This window comes from Tachysurus fulvidraco, chromosome 17 (assembly GCF_022655615.1).
Source record: "Tachysurus fulvidraco isolate hzauxx_2018 chromosome 17, HZAU_PFXX_2.0, whole genome shotgun sequence".
Taxonomy (NCBI): Eukaryota; Metazoa; Chordata; class Actinopteri; order Siluriformes; family Bagridae; genus Tachysurus; species Tachysurus fulvidraco.
This window is the reverse complement of record NC_062534.1, coordinates 11,100,421-11,119,808: the sequence shown is the minus strand read 5'-3', so window position 1 is coordinate 11,119,808 and position 19,388 is coordinate 11,100,421. Positions and strand designations below refer to the sequence as shown.

Here is a 19,388-nt window from a genome sequence, read left to right as displayed (position 1 = left end):
CAGGCCACAAGATAGGTATAGGTTAATATTTAATAACATTAGACTAAATAAATTCATTAGCAGAACTATTGTTTCCAGCACTGTTCATTCAGCAGAGAGTTGAGATTGCACTGCCCTCTATTGGTCGTTTTTCAGTGAGTCCATCTGCTCTTGCAGAGAAGCCAGCTATTGGAATGAAAACAAAAATGAAAATGAAAAGATGATTGACGGCTGGCTGTGCTTTTGTAATTGTGAGTTAAGTAGATAAAGACTGCCAGCATAATTACATTTATTTTCCAAAATCTCTCATCAAGCATAAACAAACCCCATGGCCATTGTGATGACAGTAAGGGTTTAAACATGAAATACACTTGTACATCTCACTAACTAACAGCTCGTACCTTTTCCATTTCACGCTCTTCTTCACGGATAAAGTCATTCAGTAGAGCCTGAAAGCGGGTCTGCAACAGAATGCGAGAACAAACAGTAAAATATTTGAAAATAATTCAAGAGCAACAAAAAGTAGCATAGTGTTTGTGTGTGTGACTATATAAAGAGGTATGTCATTATGTTGCTTACTGAAGGAGAGTGACCCTAAAAGGTACAAGCAGTGGCACTAGCTCATCCAATTACCACTGAGAACTGCTGTGTCTAGGGCTATATTTAGTCCCACTTTGCTGTTGTAAAAACCTTCACTCTTCTGGGAAGGCTTCCCACTTCATTTTGAAAACTACCTGTGGGGATTTTCTCATGTTTAAAAGAGCATTATTGAGATCTGGGAAGGATTTAAGGAGAGGAGGCCTGGAGGTTGGGTCAGTCCATAGTGTTCTAATATATTAAAAAAAAAAAGTTATTTTTAGTTGAGGTAAATCGTAATACAACAGAAATTCTAGACAAGTGTGTCCACAAACCTTTATATAGTGTAAAATTTGGGGGGAAACTGAAATACACTTCCTGTGGTGAATCATTTGCCACGGGTTTTGTGCCTGTCTCGGCATTTAAATTACACTGCTTTTTATTTTAACTTTTTGGTTACATTGCTGCTTACGTTTATTAAATGGTTTACTTTTCTATCGTAGTTAATTTTACTGCTCTTCTTCGGGAGACGCTTTTTTGTTTTTGTTTCCTGTCTTCAAACAGCTAGCAGAGGAGATGCTCTTCAGATATTTTTAATATTCCAATCTGATTCAAGTCAAAGGTACATAATCATTAAGTATGGCAAACTTTCAGCTTGTCCAGTTGTGTGAGCTGCAGGATGTTTATTCATTTTTCCTCAGTTGTTAGCGTTTATTATGTTGGCTTCTATAATGTTCTATAACGCTAACAACTGTTTGGCCTTTTTTTTTTTTTTTTTTACATAGATTCCCATTCAAAACTTTGAAGGTTTATAACTCTGCAAGCTTTCGAAGTATCTACACCAAACTCGGAAAGCACCTTTAGGATGATACTAAGAACAAAGTTTTAAATTGGGGTACCGACTGGCCTTTCGGTTTTCCCTGCCACCAAAATATATCAAAATCAAAAAACTTTTTACAACATTGACACGTGACATATCAAAACACTCAGAACAAGAGTCTCTCTTCAACAGAAAAGGACTTTTAGCGTCAAAAAATTTACTTAGTAAATTTAATAACTGGGGGTATAAATAGGAAATTTTGACCCCAAGGACAGTATAGTAAGACAAGAACGAGAAGAAAGAAGTACAGGAGGAACTATGGTAAGAAGAATGTTATGAATAAATTTAATTACACAAGTCGTGACAAACACCTTTTTATTTTTATTCTGAAACTTGTTTTATTACTGTTTCATATCAGTTTCGTTTCTATGTGGAATGCTTTACCACATTAATATTTATTATGTACATTGTTAAAGCATTGGAAAACGTTAAGAATGTTTTTCATGTTTGTCCTCCTACAGAAACCATATTAAAACAATTTTTTTTTAATATTACAAATTTTATATTTCCATTTTCATACATTTTTAAAAAGGCTCCAGGGAGCCACTACAGGGGCGCTAAAGAGCCGCATGCGGCTCTAGAGCCACAGGTTGCCGACCCCTGCCCTATAGAAACTGTGTCTGTTCCCCGAGCAGTGAGCTCAAAAAGTAAATACGTGAGAAGTTCTCGAAATAATCTATAATTAGACCAAAAAAAATGCCAAACAAAAACAAAAACAGTTCTTAAGGTTTGGGCTTCTGAACATTAGATCACTGGCACCTAAAGCACTTATTGTGAATGAAATCATCTTACTGCACTCTGCCTTACCGAAACTTGGATTAAACCAAATGAATACATCAGTCTAAATGAGTCTACACCAACAGGATACATCTATAAGCACGAGCCTTGTCAGGCTGGTCGTGGAGGTGGTGTCGCCACTATCTTTAGTGATTTCCTTACTGTTACCCAGAGAACACAGCATAGATTCAATTCTTTTGAAGTGCTTGTCCTTAAATGTTACAGTATCGCACATGCACTCAAAAAAAATCCCTGATGTCTCTTGCTTGTACAGACCCCCACGGTCCTACACAGTTTTTCTTAGAGAATTCACAGATTTTCTCTCAGACCTATTGGTTAACTTTGACAAAGCATTAATTGTAGGAGATTTTAACATTCATTTTGACAACACAAAGGACTCACATTTATGGACTTACTAAACTCACTAGGCCTTAAACAAAACATCACTAGAGCAACTCATCTACATAATCACACACTAGATTTAATATCATCACACAGAATAGATGTCACTGATACAGATATAATTCCCCAAAGTGATGACATCACAGACCATTACCTCATAATGTACACACTACCCGCAGAACAGACTAACTATGTCTCTCCACGTTATCGACTCGGTAGAACTATTATTCCGACCACTAAAGACAGATTCACAAATAACCTGCCTAATCTGTCTGGACGTCTTACTGTACCCTGAAACACAAACGACCTAGATGTAATGACTAACAGCATACACGCTAGAACATTAGACACTGTTGCCCCAGTCAGATTACAGAAGGTTAGAGATAAAACACTTGCACCGTGGTATAATAGTCATACTCACACCCTCAAGAGGGAGACCCGTAACCTCGGACGGAAATGGAGAAAAACTAAATTAGAGGTTTTTAGAATTGCGTATAAGGACAGTATGCCCAGCTACCGACAGGTTCTAAAAGCTGCTAGGGCTGAGCACCTGAGCAAACTCAGAAAATAACCAGAACAATCCCAGGTTTTTATTTAGCACAGTGGCTACTTTAACAAAAAAACAGAAATCTGAACACATTATTCCATCACAGTTCAGTAGATGAGATTCTTCACTGATAAAATCAAAAGTATCAGGAATAAAATAGGTGACGCTCAACATATGAGAGCAACTAGTGACACAATCTCACCTAAAGCTTTACAGAGCTTTACAAGTACAGGACAGGAAGAGTTAGATAAACTTATTAGCCTCTTCTTAATATCATTAACTCCTCGTTATCTTTAGGTTACATCCCGAAGTCTTTCAAGTTGGCAGTTATTAGGCCACTCATCAAAAAACCTAACTTAGATCCAAATGAACTATCAAATTACAGACCTATCTCACACCTTCCGTTTATGTCTAAAATACTTGAAAAGGTTGTGTCTGTTCAACTGAGCTCCTTCTTACAGGAGAACAACATCCTTGAAGAGTTTCAGTCAGGTTTCAGGCCCCAACACAGCACAGAAACAGCACTTGTTAAAGTTACAAATGCCTTCTTCCACCTTAGAAATATTGCCAAGCTGAGAAACATCCTGTCTGTCTCTGATGCTGAGAAGCTAGTTCATGCCTTCATGACCTCTAGACTGGACTATTGTAACGCATTGCTAGGTTGTTGTCCTGCATCTTTAATAAATAGGTTACAGTTAGTACAAAATGCAGCTGCCAGAGTTCTCACTAGGACAAGAAAGTATGACCATATAACCCCAATTTTATCATCTCTACACTGGCTACTTGTTAAGTTTAGAATTCATTACAAACTGCTGCTACTTGCGTACAAGACTCTTAATGGTTTAGCTCCCATGTATCTAACTAGTCTTCTAACACGTTACAATCCTTCACGCCCTCTGAGATCACAAAACTCAGGACTTCTGGTAGTTCCCAGAATATCTAAGTCTACCAAAGGTGGTAGAGCATTTTCTTATTTAGCTCCCAAACTTTGGAATAGTCTTCATGATAGTGTTCGGGGGTCAGACACACTTTCCCAGTTTAAATGTAGATTAAAAACTCATCTCTTTAGTCAGGCGTACATATAATACATCCTATAATACCATGCACCAGTACATCAGACCTGCACATTTTTATGAACAGCAGATATGTTAATCCCTCTCCACTGCTTCTCTCTTTGTACCCATCCCGAGCCATCCAGACATCTGTGTCCTCTGTGGGACGAAGCCTTTGGACGTCCACTGAGCCGAGGCCGACTCTAAGAATCCTGAGACATCTCCAGTTGGACTCTGTGATACTAAGGAGATGTGAAGTCCATGATCCTTGCACCAATACAACATTTGTTTTACTGTATATTACAATCACACCCCCAGTGTCACCCATATGAGGATGGGTCCCCCTTGAGTCCGGTTCCTCTCAAGGTTTCTTCCTTTACCAATTTAAGGGAGTTTTTCCTTGCCACTGCTGCCTGAGTCACCTCAGACTTGCTCATAGGGGGATAAATACATACAGATTGTGAACTATATATATCTACTAAAAATCTTGAATTTTTTATTCTGTTAATTCTTTTTCTTTTATTATTCGTTATTTCTTTTATTATTCCTTATGTTTACCTTCTGCTCTATGTTTATGTTCTGTAAAGCTGCTTTGAGACAATGTCTATTGTAAAAAGCGCTATACAAATAAACTTGAATTGAATTGAATCTTGACATATGTTAGTATGAAGAACTTCAAATGAGTTGAACCACAATATGAGTATGTAGCCACAATAAAATAAGTCTACTTAGTCAGTTCCTCAAATTGTTATCTACAGACCACCTGGACCACATATTCTGAATTCCTCTGTGAATTTGCAGATTTAATTTTAAACCTAGTTGTTTCTTTAGACAAAGCAGTAAAAGTTAGAGACTTTAATATTCACTTTGATAAGATAGAAGATCTGGTAGGGGTAAAACAGAATGTAATAGGACCCACTCATAATGGAGATCACACTCTTGATCTTGTTCTAAACCTCAGATTAAATAGTAGGAGCATAAACAAGCTCCAGTTAGTCCAGAACGCAGCAGCTAGAGTCCCAATTAGAACCAGAAGATATGAACATATCACCCCTATCTTATCCTCATTGCATTGGCTCCCAGTCAGGTTTCACATTGTTTATAAACTACTATTACTAACCTAAAAAGCACTTAATGGTCACACTTCACTGTACCAGAGTTATCTTTTGTTTTTTTTATGATCTGTCATGCCTACTTCGATCAAAAGGTGCAGGCTATTTGGTAGTTCCTCCAGTACAAAAGGCTATAGCAGGGTGTAGAGCTTTTTCTTACAGAGCCCCACGATTATGGAACAGCCTTCTAATTAGTGTTCGGGACTAAGACAGTCTCAGTTTTTAAGTCCAGGCAAAAAAAAACAACATTTCTTTAGTCTTGCTTTTTATGAAATGTTTTCTTATGTAAAGGAGCAGATCTGGAGGATTCATGGGCAAAGAGTGTTTTGTGAACTGGGATGTCTGGATGCTAGCAGCTTACAACCTTCGCAAGTCGCTTAGCTTTGCAGTCTGTGGAGTGGTATTTATGTATAATTTGTACAATTATACATAAATCGTTCAAAGGAGCATTTACACAAGATGTTTGGTATTCATGAAAAAAAAAATCATATTGTACTTGTACTTATGAGATCCAAGCAAATGTATGCATAATAAGACTACTATTTCATTTGCATGGATTACTGCACATTTTTATACTGAATGTTAACCATCAAATTTTAATTGTTTGTTAACAGCAAACACATGCAACAAAAATAGAGTACCTCTACACCATACAAATAGAAATAGTCTGTTGTTCATGGTTCACTGTGTAAAAATTATTTCCTAACATCCTGCATGTTTTTTCATGTGAATGCAGCTTTTTCTTTTACCTCCTTTATTAGTCTTCAAGTGCACTTGTATACGATTGACTATCTGTGGTTCCATGACCTTTCCACCTGCTTAATAGTAAACTGATGAAATGTTTCTACACCTGTCTAGATGGAATCCTCTTCCCAGTGCAAAACACAAGAAAGCCTGCTTGGAGTTTGCTAAAAGCTACCTGAAAGACTCTCAGATGTTAAGGTACAAGATACTCTCATCTGATGAAACCAAATTTCAACTGTTTGGCCTCAATTCTAAACGTTATGTTTGGAGAAAACCATGCACCGCTCATCACCTGCCCAATACGTTCATGTTAGTGAAGTATGGTTGTGGCAGCATCATGTTGTAGGGGTGTTTTTTTTGGGGGGAGGGAAATCTGAATAAAGCAAAGTACAAAAGAGATCTTCAACAAAAACCAGTTCCACAGTGCTCAGGACCTAAAACTAAGGTGAAGGTTCAACATGATCATGACCCTAACACACAGCCAAAACAATACAGGAGTGGCTTAGCAATTCCTGTGAAGGTTAACTCTGTGAATGTCTTAGAGTTGCCCACCCTGAGCCCTGACTTGAACCCTATTGAGCATCTCTGAAGAAAACTGAAATTTGCTGTACATCGATGATCCCCATGCAACCTGACCAAGCTTGAGAGAATTTGCAAAAATAATGGCCGAAAATCCCCCAATACTGGGCTGCAAAGCTTGATGCGTCATACCCAAACAGACTCGAGGCTGAAATTTCTGCCTGTAAAGAGTAAAGGGTCTGAATATTTAGGTACATATCATATTTCTGTTTATATATTATATTATTGCTGAGAAACGATTTTTAGATTCTACTGTGATTAAATCACATTGTTATGCACAAAATTCAATAATAAATTCAAAAGAAGTGTATTGTGTACTTAAAAGAACTGCCATATGAACAAAAGTGCAAAACATTTTGGGCTTGCAAACACTTATAACAAATAATAATAATAATAATAATAATAATAATAATAATAATAATAACCTTTATTTCTATAGTGCCTTTAAAAGAACATCTCAAATCTCTTTATAAAAACAAAAAACTTTAATATAAAGATTAAAATTAAAGCAATAAAAATAGACTATAAAATAAGCACTATGTAAAATTATAATTAGTCAAATTAAAAGCTACCCTAAAAAATGAGTTTTGAGTTGAGATTTAAAAGTGCCAAGAGATGTTGCTTGCCTTATCTCAGTTGGTAAAGAATTCCATAGTTTTGGAGCTAGTGAAGAGAAGGCCCTATCTCCCATCGATTTTAAACGAGTTAAAGGAACAGTTAAAAGACCAGTTTCAGAAGAACGAAGGTCGCAAGATGGAATATAAGGAATTAAAAGATCAGCCAAATATTGAGGAGCTAACCCATGTAAGGCCTTGTAGGTAAGCATCAGAATCTTAAAAAATCAACCCTAAACCTAACCAGTGCAAGGACTCCAAAACGGGAGTAATGTGATCTCTTGCAGTAATCAATATGGGAAAACACAAAAGAGTTGATCAGTCTCTCAGCAACAGAAAATGACAGCATTGGACGCAATCTGGCAATATTTCTGAGATGGAAGAATGCAGTTTTAACCGTATTTTGGATATGTGGCTCAAACGTTAAATTGGCATCAAAAATTACCCCTAGATTTTTTTACAGCAATATTCCCTTTATGTGGTAGCACTTAAAATATTTCTTGTAAATGTCTAATTAAACATTAATGTAATCCAATTAAATATAAAACCAAAGCTATTTGCAGTAAAAAAAAATTGCTATTTGCCAGGGCAACACACACACACACAGATCAGGCATAACTACGACCACTGAAAGTTGAAGTGAATGAAACTGATTATCTTTTAATTACAGCACCTGTTAGCGGCTGGGATATATTAGGCAGCAAGTGAAAATTTTGTCCTCGAAGTTATGTTAGAAGAAAAATGGGCAAGCGTAAGGATTTTAGTGAGTTTGACAAGGGCCAAATTGTGATGACTTAGATAACTGGGTCAGAGCATCTCTAAACTGCAGCTCTTGTAGGGTTTTCCCAGTCTCCATTGGACAGTATCTATTTGAAGTGGTCCAAAAAAAGGAACAGTGGTGAACCGGTGGCAGGGTTCATGTGGGTAGCCAAGACTGGCTTATGTGGTCCGATCCAACAGACAAGCTATTGTAGCTCAAATTGCTAAATAATTTAATGCTGGTTCTGATGGAATGGTGCGTCTCAGTTTGTTGCGTATGAGCATGCATAACTGCAGACCAGTCGGGGTTGCCCATGCAGACCCCAGTGTGCCGCAAAAAGCACCAACAATGCACACGTTAGCATCAGAACTGGACCACGAAGCAATGGAAGATTAATCACAAATTCTTTTACATCACATGGTTCGGGAATGAAAAACAAACGAGTCTGAACCATGGAGGCCCCTACTCACAGCAGCAGGTCCTTTAAATCCTGTCTTGGTACCAGATACCACAGCACACCATGCCCCAACAGATCAGGGCAGCAAATGGGGACCAACACAATATTAGGAAGGTGGTCATAATGTAAAGCCAGGCAGACAGATAAAGGTTCACATGTTCAAATGTGACAGAGATAGAGTACAATGCATAGTACCTCACCTTTAGGGCCTGATTCTCAACTTTCATAATCAAATCTTCTTGCTGCTTTTTGCGTGCTCGTGTCTCCTGCAGTTTGGCTTTGAGGTTGTTGATCTGCAGCTGGTATTCCATCACTGCAAATGAATGGTAAAGAGTTAAAACTTTCCTCCAATAAATAAATACAGTAAAATACAGCTTCAGAGCAGATCAGATCTGTGACCAGAGCAACCATCGACACAGCAAGACGTGGCCTAATGGTTAGAGAGTCTGACTCGTAATCCTAAGGTTGTGGGTTCGAGTCTCGCACCGGCCACAACTGAGGTGCCCTTGAGCAAGGCACCGGACCCCCTAACTGCTCCCCGGGCGCCGCAGCATAAATGGCTGGCCACTGCTCCGGGTGTGTGTTCACGGTGTGTGTGTTCACTGCTGTGTGTGTGTGCACTTTGGATGGGTCAAATGCAGAGAACGAATTCTGAGTATCGGTCACCGTACTTAGCCGTATGTCACGTCACTTTCACTTTGCAAGCATTCACAGGATACCAGTCCAGTGGACAGTGCTGTCAGGAGACCAGTTAGAGGTCTGTTTATCACCACTGACTTAACATTAGAGGTCTGTTTATCACCACTGTGATGTGTACTACCAGATGAGTGCTACAGGCACCCAGCACATATGGAGATGCCCATTTTGTTACCCAAATCGGTGAACTTATTCAGAAGGGTTCTGTCTGCCTTCTGATTTTCCACCATGAATCAAATTATAATCTTAGTAACTAATGTGAAAAATGTACAAGCATCGTACCTATTTGGTTGTTCCTGTTGTTCTCATCTCTTCCCACATCAGACTCGTTTAGCTTCTCATTTAGTTGACCCACCATGTCATCCTCAGTATCCATGATGTTGAGGTCTTCATCTTCCTGCCTGTCACCATCATCATCCTCATCTTCACTGCTACTGCTGATGTCATTAAATATCTCCCGCAGCTCATCTCGTGGTGCTGGACAAAATAATACAAAAAAGCGGGTTCATAATCATAAATTAATTTTGGACACAAATCTATAATTATACACTGCAATTTAGAATGTGCAAGAACCCCTGTTTCATAGCAAAAGCATGTGCATACATATGATGTATTCTTTGTATGTGGGAATTACCTGAAGATTCATGGCCCTTGTGCCCAGAGGTTCCAGGTGAGGAGTCCAAATTGGACAACGATAAATTATTATCGGCTTCTTTTGTCTCATCCTCAGCAATGACCTCCCATCCTAATAGCCAAGTCAAGGTAACATGCCAGTACTACCATTTACGATGCTCTTAATGATGATCCTACCATTCACAATCATCATCTTCTATTTACACCATTTTTTTATCTTCATGTCCTCATTTAACACATCCATAGATCTCCTCTTTGGCTTTCCTCTTGACCTCTTACCTGGCAGCTCCATCTCCAACAACCTTTTACTAATATAGTAACTATTTAACCTTTAACTATTATATATTAGTAACTTATATTATACAATATAAATATTAATTATTGCATAAAAAACTATGCCTACAATTATGAACAAAATAAACAAAAACGTGTAGCCAATGAGCAGAAAGGGGAGGGTCTTGTCAATATGCGGCAGAAAAAGTGTTCAGTGCGCTTGTGTAACATTAGCAGAAAGCGGTTTTAATATTGACATGGAGGATAAAAACAAAAAAAGTAAGTGAAGAAAGGCTTACGATAAGGCAAGAAGTACCCGTGTTAATATAGGATCAGCTTTCCAGCGCTGGAGAGAACTGAAGGAGCAGGAAGTTGGCGGCATTGGAGTTTCCCCGAGTCAATAACTCCGGAGCTAAATGCTGTTACTACACAAATAACACCTCTTTTCTATCGTAGTAATGTAGAGAGGAAGCTACAACCGCGTTTTGCTAGTAACATTTAGCTCAGGAGTTATTGACTCGGGAAACTCAAATCTGTGAATATGCAGCCTTTACTTAAGACACAGAGGTTGCTTTTTTCCTTCTCGATAGGTGAGTAACGTTGGTTTTGCTTTGTTTCACAGAACTAATATATGCTGTCCTTTGCATGATTATGCTTGTGTGTCATTTTTGCTTGTTAATTTATCTGCAATCGTATTGTTCTTCCCTTCAGCTTTGATAAAGACACATTTCTTTCCATTAGTTGCCTGGGTTATGTATGTATGTGTGGGCGGAGCTATCAATACAGGGGTGAGACCCATTTGGGTTAGGGGCGTGTTTGTTTTGGTGATTTTATATGTCAACATTGGCTTTCAAAAATCGGAGACCCTGTCTTTAATGGTCTACACCAGCGGTGTCCAATCTTATCCGAAAAGGGCCAGTTTGGGTGCAGGTTTTCATTCCAACCAAGCAGAAGCCAGTTGTTCTTGGCTTTTTTTTTTTAGACTCTGGTGACACACTATTTGATCTAGCTTCCTAAGAGTGTCTCATCTCTCTAATGCTTGCATAATATTGTTACTTCCTTATAAGGTCACTGCTATATGTAAACTTTCACAGCTGGTGTTAAAACTGTGCATCACATTTTATTAATTTATATGTAATAAAAAAAAAAGCAAAGAGGCTAAATGCTAAACATAACATTTTAGATATACAGCTTATCTGAAAGCGTAATGAGTGCTTTGAACATAAGGATAAGACACAAAGTCACAGTCACAAAAGAAAAGTATGATGGACACAAAGGGATACGAACACTGACAGCTTCAGCATCCGTGCTTAGGAGCCTCTTCACCTCTTTTTCCACATCTGGAGACTCAATATACTGCAAAACATTACAGCTTTGTTTAGATTCATCAAACCTAATCTTTAACCTGTGTGCTTGAGCACACACATTCACACACAATACATAAAAAAATGGATACCAGAAAAAGATATATAGGTAACAATACAAGGTTACCTTCTTCTTTGCTGTTTTTCTAAATCGCCTTTTTCTTGTGTTCTTCAGCGGGCAGGTAACTGGAAAGAGAAAGAAAATATGACATAAATAAGTTTAATCGATCCATAATATCTGTATCAGAAATGTATACATTATGTATAGCCCCATTTCATTACTGGAAGCAGAAACTTACTGCCATGATTCCAGATGAACTTCTTGTCTTTGTCTTTATCCCTTTTCTTGGTCTTGCAGTCTACAGTCCCAGTGGGCTCCTCTAGAGGAGGGTAAAGGTCTCCATCCAGAGTGCAAACCAACATCTAGAAATACAGAGAGATTTGTATTTCTCCTCATATTGTTAAGAACTTACAAACTAATGGAATTAAAATTATTTAGGCAGTGTTGAACCCAAACTAAAATACAGCTCTGTTACACTGTGGCTATCTTCAAAACAAAACAAACAAAAAAAAAAACTGGGTTTTTAGAAGTGTCAATTCATCCATGCACTGTGGCCGTTTGGCCACTGGACATGCTGCAATGGTAAATCTGCAAGTTTTCATTTCATTGAATTCATAATGATGAAGTTGACTTAGAGTTAAGCCCTAAATAAAGCCTTAGATTGCCATGTTCTCAATTTGAACACGCATGACAGAAGTGACAAGGAAAGATCTGAAATCCATATTCGTATGAAACAAATCACATCCCCAGTAAAAGAGGCTGCTCAAATGAATAGTATGTTTATGAGCTGTATTGTTTTAGGAGTACAACCCAAATTCCAGAAAAACATTTTTTTTTATTTGAAAATGAAAACTTGAAGACTTTCGAATCACATGAGCCAATATTTTATTCACAATAAAACAAAGATATTTATTTAATTTACTTAACTTGATTTTTACACTTTTACCCACTAAATGAGCTAATTTCAAATTTGTTGCCTGCTACAGGTCTCATAAAAGTTTGCATCGGGCAATCAACGGTTATCAGCGTTCAGTTCAAAAACCAGAATCTCTGATGGTATGGAGGTGTGTAAGTGCATACGGTATGGACAGCTTGCATGTTTCGGAAATCACTATAAATGCTGGTTTGATTTAAACTGTTTTGAAAAGAAGAGGACACGCATGGTAAACATGCCCCATCCCAACTTGACCTGTAGCAGGCATCAATTTTGAAATGAGCTCATTTAGTGAATAAAAGTGTAAAATTACTCAGTTAACATGTTTTATTGTGAATAAAATATTGGCTCATATGATTTGAAAGTCTTAGTATTAATTTTATTCAAATTTTTAAAAATGTGCCAATTTTAGGTTGTTATATGGCCTACGCTGATAACAGACAGAATTTGTTTGATACAGTAAGGATTAAGGAACTGCATGTTCTTATCTACTGCTTTTGTTCCTCTGCACCTTAGGGTCTATCTAATGATATGCAAGCATAAATCTTGAGGAGGTGTCAGAAAACCATCACTTTTTCATCTGAACACCCCAATAAATGTTGGCTAAACCTTTGGTGGTGATTACTGTCTTCTCATAATCAAAACATCAAATTAGATAATATCTTTTAGAAGAATGGTATTCATCCCTTCAGTACAGTTAGAGCCTTTAAGGCCTACTAAAGCTGTCCTGATTCCTCAAGGTGGGCCAAGACCTTACTAACACACTGTCTACTGATTTAACACAATTGAATAACTGATGGTGCACTCTATAATACCTTTTACTGAAGCTGTACCTTATTCCATGCTGTTTATATACGACTCATTTACATTAAAACCCATATGCCTAAAACTGCTTGTCCCTCAGTTGTTCATTGGAATTCGGAGGTCAAGTAAACACCTTGACGTCTCTGTTATATTCCTTAACGCATACCTGAACATTTTTTGCAATGTGGTAGGGCCACATCAATGATTAATAATTATTTTGGGGAGCTGCAATTGAGCGATACACATGCACCCTGCCATCAACAGAATCTTAAAAAAAAATAATAATAATTACATCAGTGTAGGCCACATTCTTTCATTGCGCCATAACCCAGTTCCGATGCTGACAAGCCTATCATAGACACCTTTCCAACATAGCCAGCACCAAACTTTTTTTATGGTGTGTTATTTTCAGATGAGTCTACTCTTCCCACATCCAGGAGAGTTATGGTGAGTAGAAGCCCCAAAGAATCTTACCACCAGAACATTTACAAACCCAGAGTGAAACTCAGGTTGGATCAGTAATAGTTTGGGCTGCAATGTTATCCCTAGGCTCACTACGTGTACTAGTTGACACTAAGTAGACATCACTGCCAAGGACTAATGAACCATTCTGGAGGACCATGTGCAACCAATTGTTTAAATGTTGTACCCATAAGGTAGTGCCAAGTATCAGGGTGATAATGCACCAATCCACACAGCAGGAATGGTGAAAGAGTGGTTTGATATACATGAAAGTGGAACCGAACACCTCCCCTGGCCTTCAGAGTCACCGTATATGAATATTAATGAGCCGCTTTGGGGTTTATTAGAGGAGCAAGTTAGGAAACATTTCTCCCCATATAGTGTCCTGTCCACTGTTCTGCAAGCAGAATGGCTACAATCCTTTGGCCACTGTGCAGGAATTTTGTATTGGCCACAAAAGAAGGCCCTACACCATAATAATAAATTATTGTGGTCCAATACTAGGTGTTTATTTATTGTCCTGTATATAAACATAAACAAATGTATGTGTATCAGTATAGTACAGAATAAATGTGTATTTTTGTCTGTGACGTTCATTTACCTGCATATGTGTATATAGTTGAGATGACAAAAAAATTAACTTGAAATGATTAAGTATGTTGTAAGTTACCCTAAAACAATTTTTGAAAACAATAACAAAAGACCAAAACATTTTTTTCCTTTAAAAGGTAGCTTGGGTTACCTGACAGACATCAGCAGTCTTATAAAAAGTCTTCTTGTCAACTGTTTTTAAGGACTCCAGGATGCAGGGCAAATCAACTAATTTACAAGCTAAAGGAACACGGTCCACTCTAACAATTCCGTGGCGGCCATCAGCTAGGAAATAGAACAAATAGTTAGTGTTACGAAATAATTGCTGTTATTTCCTTTTTTATTTAAAAATGCTTCAGTTAATACAAATACATTTTTATTGAAAATCTTCAAAAGATTAATAAAGCTTACAAATTACCCACAACATTTATTGTTATATCTTTCTCAAAGGCGTTTTAATGAGTATACCATGCAACTCTATGGTGAGCCTGTCCTTAAGATTCATGCTTCCAGATTGGGCAATTCGTCTCACAGTTGAGGCATACTCCTAAAAGCAAAAACACCGAGTTAACAGCAGACTGAATAGATAGGCAGAAATGTTATTGATCTTGAGGAAAATTTCAGATTTTAGAAATCATTAAATATTTAATTAAGTCAGTAAAATACTGAAATGCTTTACAACAAACATGACCAGGCAATGTGGGTCAACATATACTGATATTCCTGTATCTGAATGATTTTATACACTGTGCTGCTGTCACAGGATAACTGCATAAACCTACTTTGGTAGCAACTAAAATAACAACTTTGTTAATGTACAAATATTTATGAAACTGACTACACGCATTTGCTATGTTGCCATACATAGTCCAATATTTCCCATTTTAAAGCAGTAAGTAAACTATTTATTATTGCAGAGAAAAAGCTGAAAGCAAACATTAACAAATAAATAGAATAAGGTAACAATGGGGGGAAAATCTGTTAGGGAGGTAAGGAAACTTGTACACTAAGAATGTGTATAGAAAAATATTGTAAACAAACCACTTAGATATTGTGCAAAGATGCAAGAAAGTAAAGAGGAAATGTTTTCTCAGATATACGTGATACATCCCATGAAGTGAGAATAGAAATAAATCTGAAATATTTCTTAAATATAAATGCTAGAGCCCCACTGGTGATACAAGATAATGATAACCCAATAATAATAATAATAATAACAATAATAATAATTATTATTGTTATTATTATAATTCATTCATTCATTTTCTACCGCTTATCCGAACTTCTCGGGTCACGGGGAGCCTGTGCCTATCTCGGGTGTTTGTGGTGGTCTGAGGATTTTGGTACATTTTTATAGAGCCAAAAGGTGAATATGAAGTGAGGATCAGACATGATTACCCAAAACACTTAACTGCCCTATTTGTTCAAAATTTACGACATTTGGCAGGTTTAAAAGTGCATACCTGTGGTAGCCGCAGAACGAACTGGCTTTCCAGTTCAAAAGGTGCATCATCCTTGTTTTTGGAATTAAGTTTCCCACCTACAAAAGAGAATTTTTCATGTATTTCAAATTCATGTATAAGAAATTCTTCAGCAGCATGTCTTCAGTTATGAGAATACTTTATTAATCCCCAGAGAAAAAAGGAAGCACATTATTCAGCTCAAATCAATCTGAAGCATGTTCCAAATGTGATGCCAGTATGTAACCTGGTACCATATTACATTCGATAAATGCTGCAATTCGATAAAAAATCCCTTGACTTGTGTTTCATTCTGTACTAATGTTCGTTTTCCTCAAACAGGGCTTTTAGCACGATGCTGTTCTTACAAACTGATCTACTGAACTTGCACAACAATGTTCTCCTGATTGGACCACAAAACACGTATTTGAAGTTGCTCTGGACAAATGAAAATGGATAAAAATGTACAAGTAAATAAAATTTTGGTTACACTGTAAAATCTCCAAAAGGTTGGTGCCTACCTTTCGTTTTCGAAGCCATGATGGTCTTAATCCTGTACGTAATGTCCGCTGAAAAGTTATGTCGTTGATTATCTGGCAATTATTTTTCCATAAGTTTAGCTGGGATGCAATAAGCAAACGGGCAAAAAAAATCATGCATAGAACTGCCTACCTTAATTGTTAACTTCGAGTATATTTACATTTGGCCAGCAAGCCACAAGGATTAGCTATCCTAACAACAACATTAGCTATTAAATTAGATACCTAAGCAGAAATCGTCAAGGCAAACATATATAACGTTACCTGAAATAATTAGCAACTGTTACAGAATAGGCGATTACTGGTTAAAGCCGGTCAGTTGTCCAGTGGAATTGACTTGCGAGATACTAAATTTACTAATAGAAAACCGGTTCCTTGTGTGAAAAACGTTCTTTGTTCTCCGATCTGCTGCAGGTGACCTCGGAGTACACGCCGTCATACTACTGCCCCCTGTTGTTACGGCTCCCAATGAGCCGCTCTCAGCTACCAGACTCAATCCTGAGTAGCTCGTGTAAAGGTTAAATAGAATATATACAAATTTATCACATACAAATAACTCAATAAACTCCTTGTTTAGGGTTTTCGTGGATGACTGAAATGTTGCTTCAATTCCCCGTCAACTAGCTACTGCGTAAAAATTATGAGCGCCGTTAAATAAGAATTGTGGGAAATGGAGTTAGACAAAATGACTCAATGCAGCCGGGGCACGAGTTTTAATCACACAACAGACTACAACTACCTATTATAATAGCAGTGCGGCATCAATCTTGAACACGCACAAACAAGCACAATTAAATAACGTCACACTAGCCGTGGGCGGTACTGTACATTTTAGTATCGATCCCATACCAAGTAAATACAAGGCCAGTATCCGCGATGATACCGTCGGTATACTTTTTACTTTTAAAAGCAGGCACTTGAGCTTAATGTATTTTCCTGCATAGTGAGAGCAGTGTGTTATGATTACATTTTTAACAACCAAGGGTTTTTATTTGTGTGCATGCTCCACTTAACACATCTGTAATTAGTTGTGTGTGTTAAAACCCAGGACAGATTTTAAACACAAATATTTTTATATTAACTGAATTTGCACGTCAAACTTGCACAAAATTGTTTTAAACGAATGTTTTAAAACTTTTTCAGTTTTGTTCAGTGTTTTATTTTCCAGACACAATATAACAAAATAACTTTTTAATAATTTTTTTTAATAAACAACGTGCACACTATTGTTTCTGAAAAATAAAGTAAATAAAGCATAACTAAACGGAAGCACAAACCGCTTCTGGCTCTAATTCTTAATCCAAAACCCTTATGTGTCTAAAGAAAAAAGTCCACCTTTTACACCCTGTTGAGAACTACTGAGTTAGAGGTTGCTGTTTAGAAACTAACATGTTTACATGTTTACCTTTTATTGCATTTCTTCTCTGGCTTACTAACTCTCCTGCCTTCTAGAAAATCCTTTCTGAGGGTATCGATGATGCAATGTTTCCCGGGTGTTTCTTTGCATTCTTGCTTAGAAAGGGGACTCATTCTTTTTCCACCAAAAAAAGCTAGAGCCCCACTGGTGATACAAGATAATGTTGTCTCATTCTTTTTCCACCAAAGCAGTGGGTTTTCAAACTGTGGAATTTGCTTCTCTGCTGAGTACCAGCGCATTTCAATATCCCAAAAAGGTGGGATATGGACAGACTGACAAGGCATCAGTGCCAGTTGTGTGATGCTGCTGGGATGCAAAGACTTAATAGTCAAAGTCTGTCCATATCCCACCTTTTGCTACAGGTGAGGAAGCAGCTGCCCCATTAGAGGAGAGTGAGGTAGATGCAGAAGCCATTGCTGAAGCAGAGCTGGTGGTAGCTGTGTTTTAGCTTGGTTCAGGATTTGACAGGTGAACAATAAATCTGATTCTGATTCTGATTCTGAATGGCGAATCAACTAGGTGAAATAACACAATCTCCTATTTATATGTAGCAAAAATATAGGAATCCTAAAGTATGAAGCCATTTTTTATTTTATGCTTGAAACTAATATTTTTTAAGAGTAGTAAAAAATAATTTATTTAGATAACACTGGCAAAATGTTATTTTAATATATATATATATATATATATATATATATATATATATATATATATATATATATATATATATATATATATATATATACTATAATAACATACCATTGGACATTGAATCTACCCTAACTTGGTTTCTTATTTTTAGTGATTCAATATTAGAAAAATATAGACAAGAAAAAAATCTCACATGATACATATTTTTGTATAGCCAAATGATGTTGCTGGATTGTTATCAGAATCAAGCTTTATTGTCATTAAAATTTTAAGTACAATGAATTTATGTACAGTATGGCTACTCTGCTAGATAAAATAAAGATAAAAAATATGAATATAAAAATAGAATAAAAATATAAAAACATTATAAATAATTAAATAAAGAGTATTAAAAATTACTCAAATCAAGTCAAGAAACTTTTATTGTCATTTCAACCATATATAGCTGTTGCAGCACACAGTGAAATGAGACAACGTTTCTCCAAGACCACGGTGCTACATAAAACAAAGACAGAGCTAAGGACTTAGTAAGTAGTCCTAGCCACATAAAGTGCAACTGTGCAACCTGGTGCAAACACTGCAGGACAAGACATACAAGACAGTCAAGACTTTGAAGGACAATAGACAGTGCAAACAAAAAATTACAAGACAATACACAAAAGATGCTCCTTTCTCAGCCTTTCTGCACACATTTACTGTTGTGATAGTTGGATTTATCTTCCTGATCAGTGGTTTGTAAGCTGGAATTAGAGGGAAATGTGATCAGATTGTCAAAGATGCGGAAATGAGGTGTCTTTAAATGCTCTGGGAATGTTTGCATAGACTTGGTCCAGCACGTTATTTTTCTGTTTGGTAAGTTTACATGTTACATGACTCCTGCTACAATTAGCACACCTTCAAGGTGCACTGCCTGCTGTGTGTTAATGGCCTCATGTAGCTTATCTAGTGCTAGCTCAGGCTTAGTTTGAAGGGGAATATATTCTGCCATGATTATCATTACAGTACATTCCCTCGGGAGAAAAAA

At 37.1% G+C, this 19,388-nt stretch overlaps 1 protein-coding gene across 6 annotated transcripts; it reads right to left on the bottom strand.

Moving 5' to 3' along the window:
- Window positions 1-12: 12 nt before the first annotated feature.
- taf7 (TAF7 RNA polymerase II, TATA box binding protein (TBP)-associated factor) lies at window positions 13-18,152 on the bottom strand. 6 transcript variants are annotated; one of them, XM_027135591.2, is made up of 13 exons: window positions 17,702-18,152; window positions 16,279-16,326; window positions 15,761-15,837; window positions 14,766-14,844; window positions 14,449-14,582; window positions 11,745-11,868; window positions 11,573-11,631; window positions 11,365-11,437; window positions 9,810-9,920; window positions 9,458-9,652; window positions 8,680-8,792; window positions 381-440; window positions 13-165 (listed from the first exon to the last, which is right to left on the bottom strand). In XM_027135591.2, the coding sequence occupies exons 2-13, from the start codon at window positions 16,295-16,297 to the stop codon at window positions 118-120; spliced, it is 1,092 nt and encodes a 363-aa protein (XP_026991392.1). In that variant the 5' UTR covers window positions 16,298-16,326; window positions 17,702-18,152; the 3' UTR covers window positions 13-117. The 6 variants fall into 6 exon arrangements, with proteins under 6 accessions (XP_026991392.1, XP_026991389.1, XP_026991388.1 ...); XM_027135588.2 differs by lacking the exon at window positions 17,702-18,152 and adding an exon at window positions 16,561-17,387 and having other exon boundaries at window positions 16,279-16,377; XM_027135587.2 differs by lacking the exon at window positions 17,702-18,152 and adding an exon at window positions 16,561-17,387 and having other exon boundaries at window positions 16,279-16,350.
- Window positions 18,153-19,388: the final 1,236 nt, after the last annotated feature.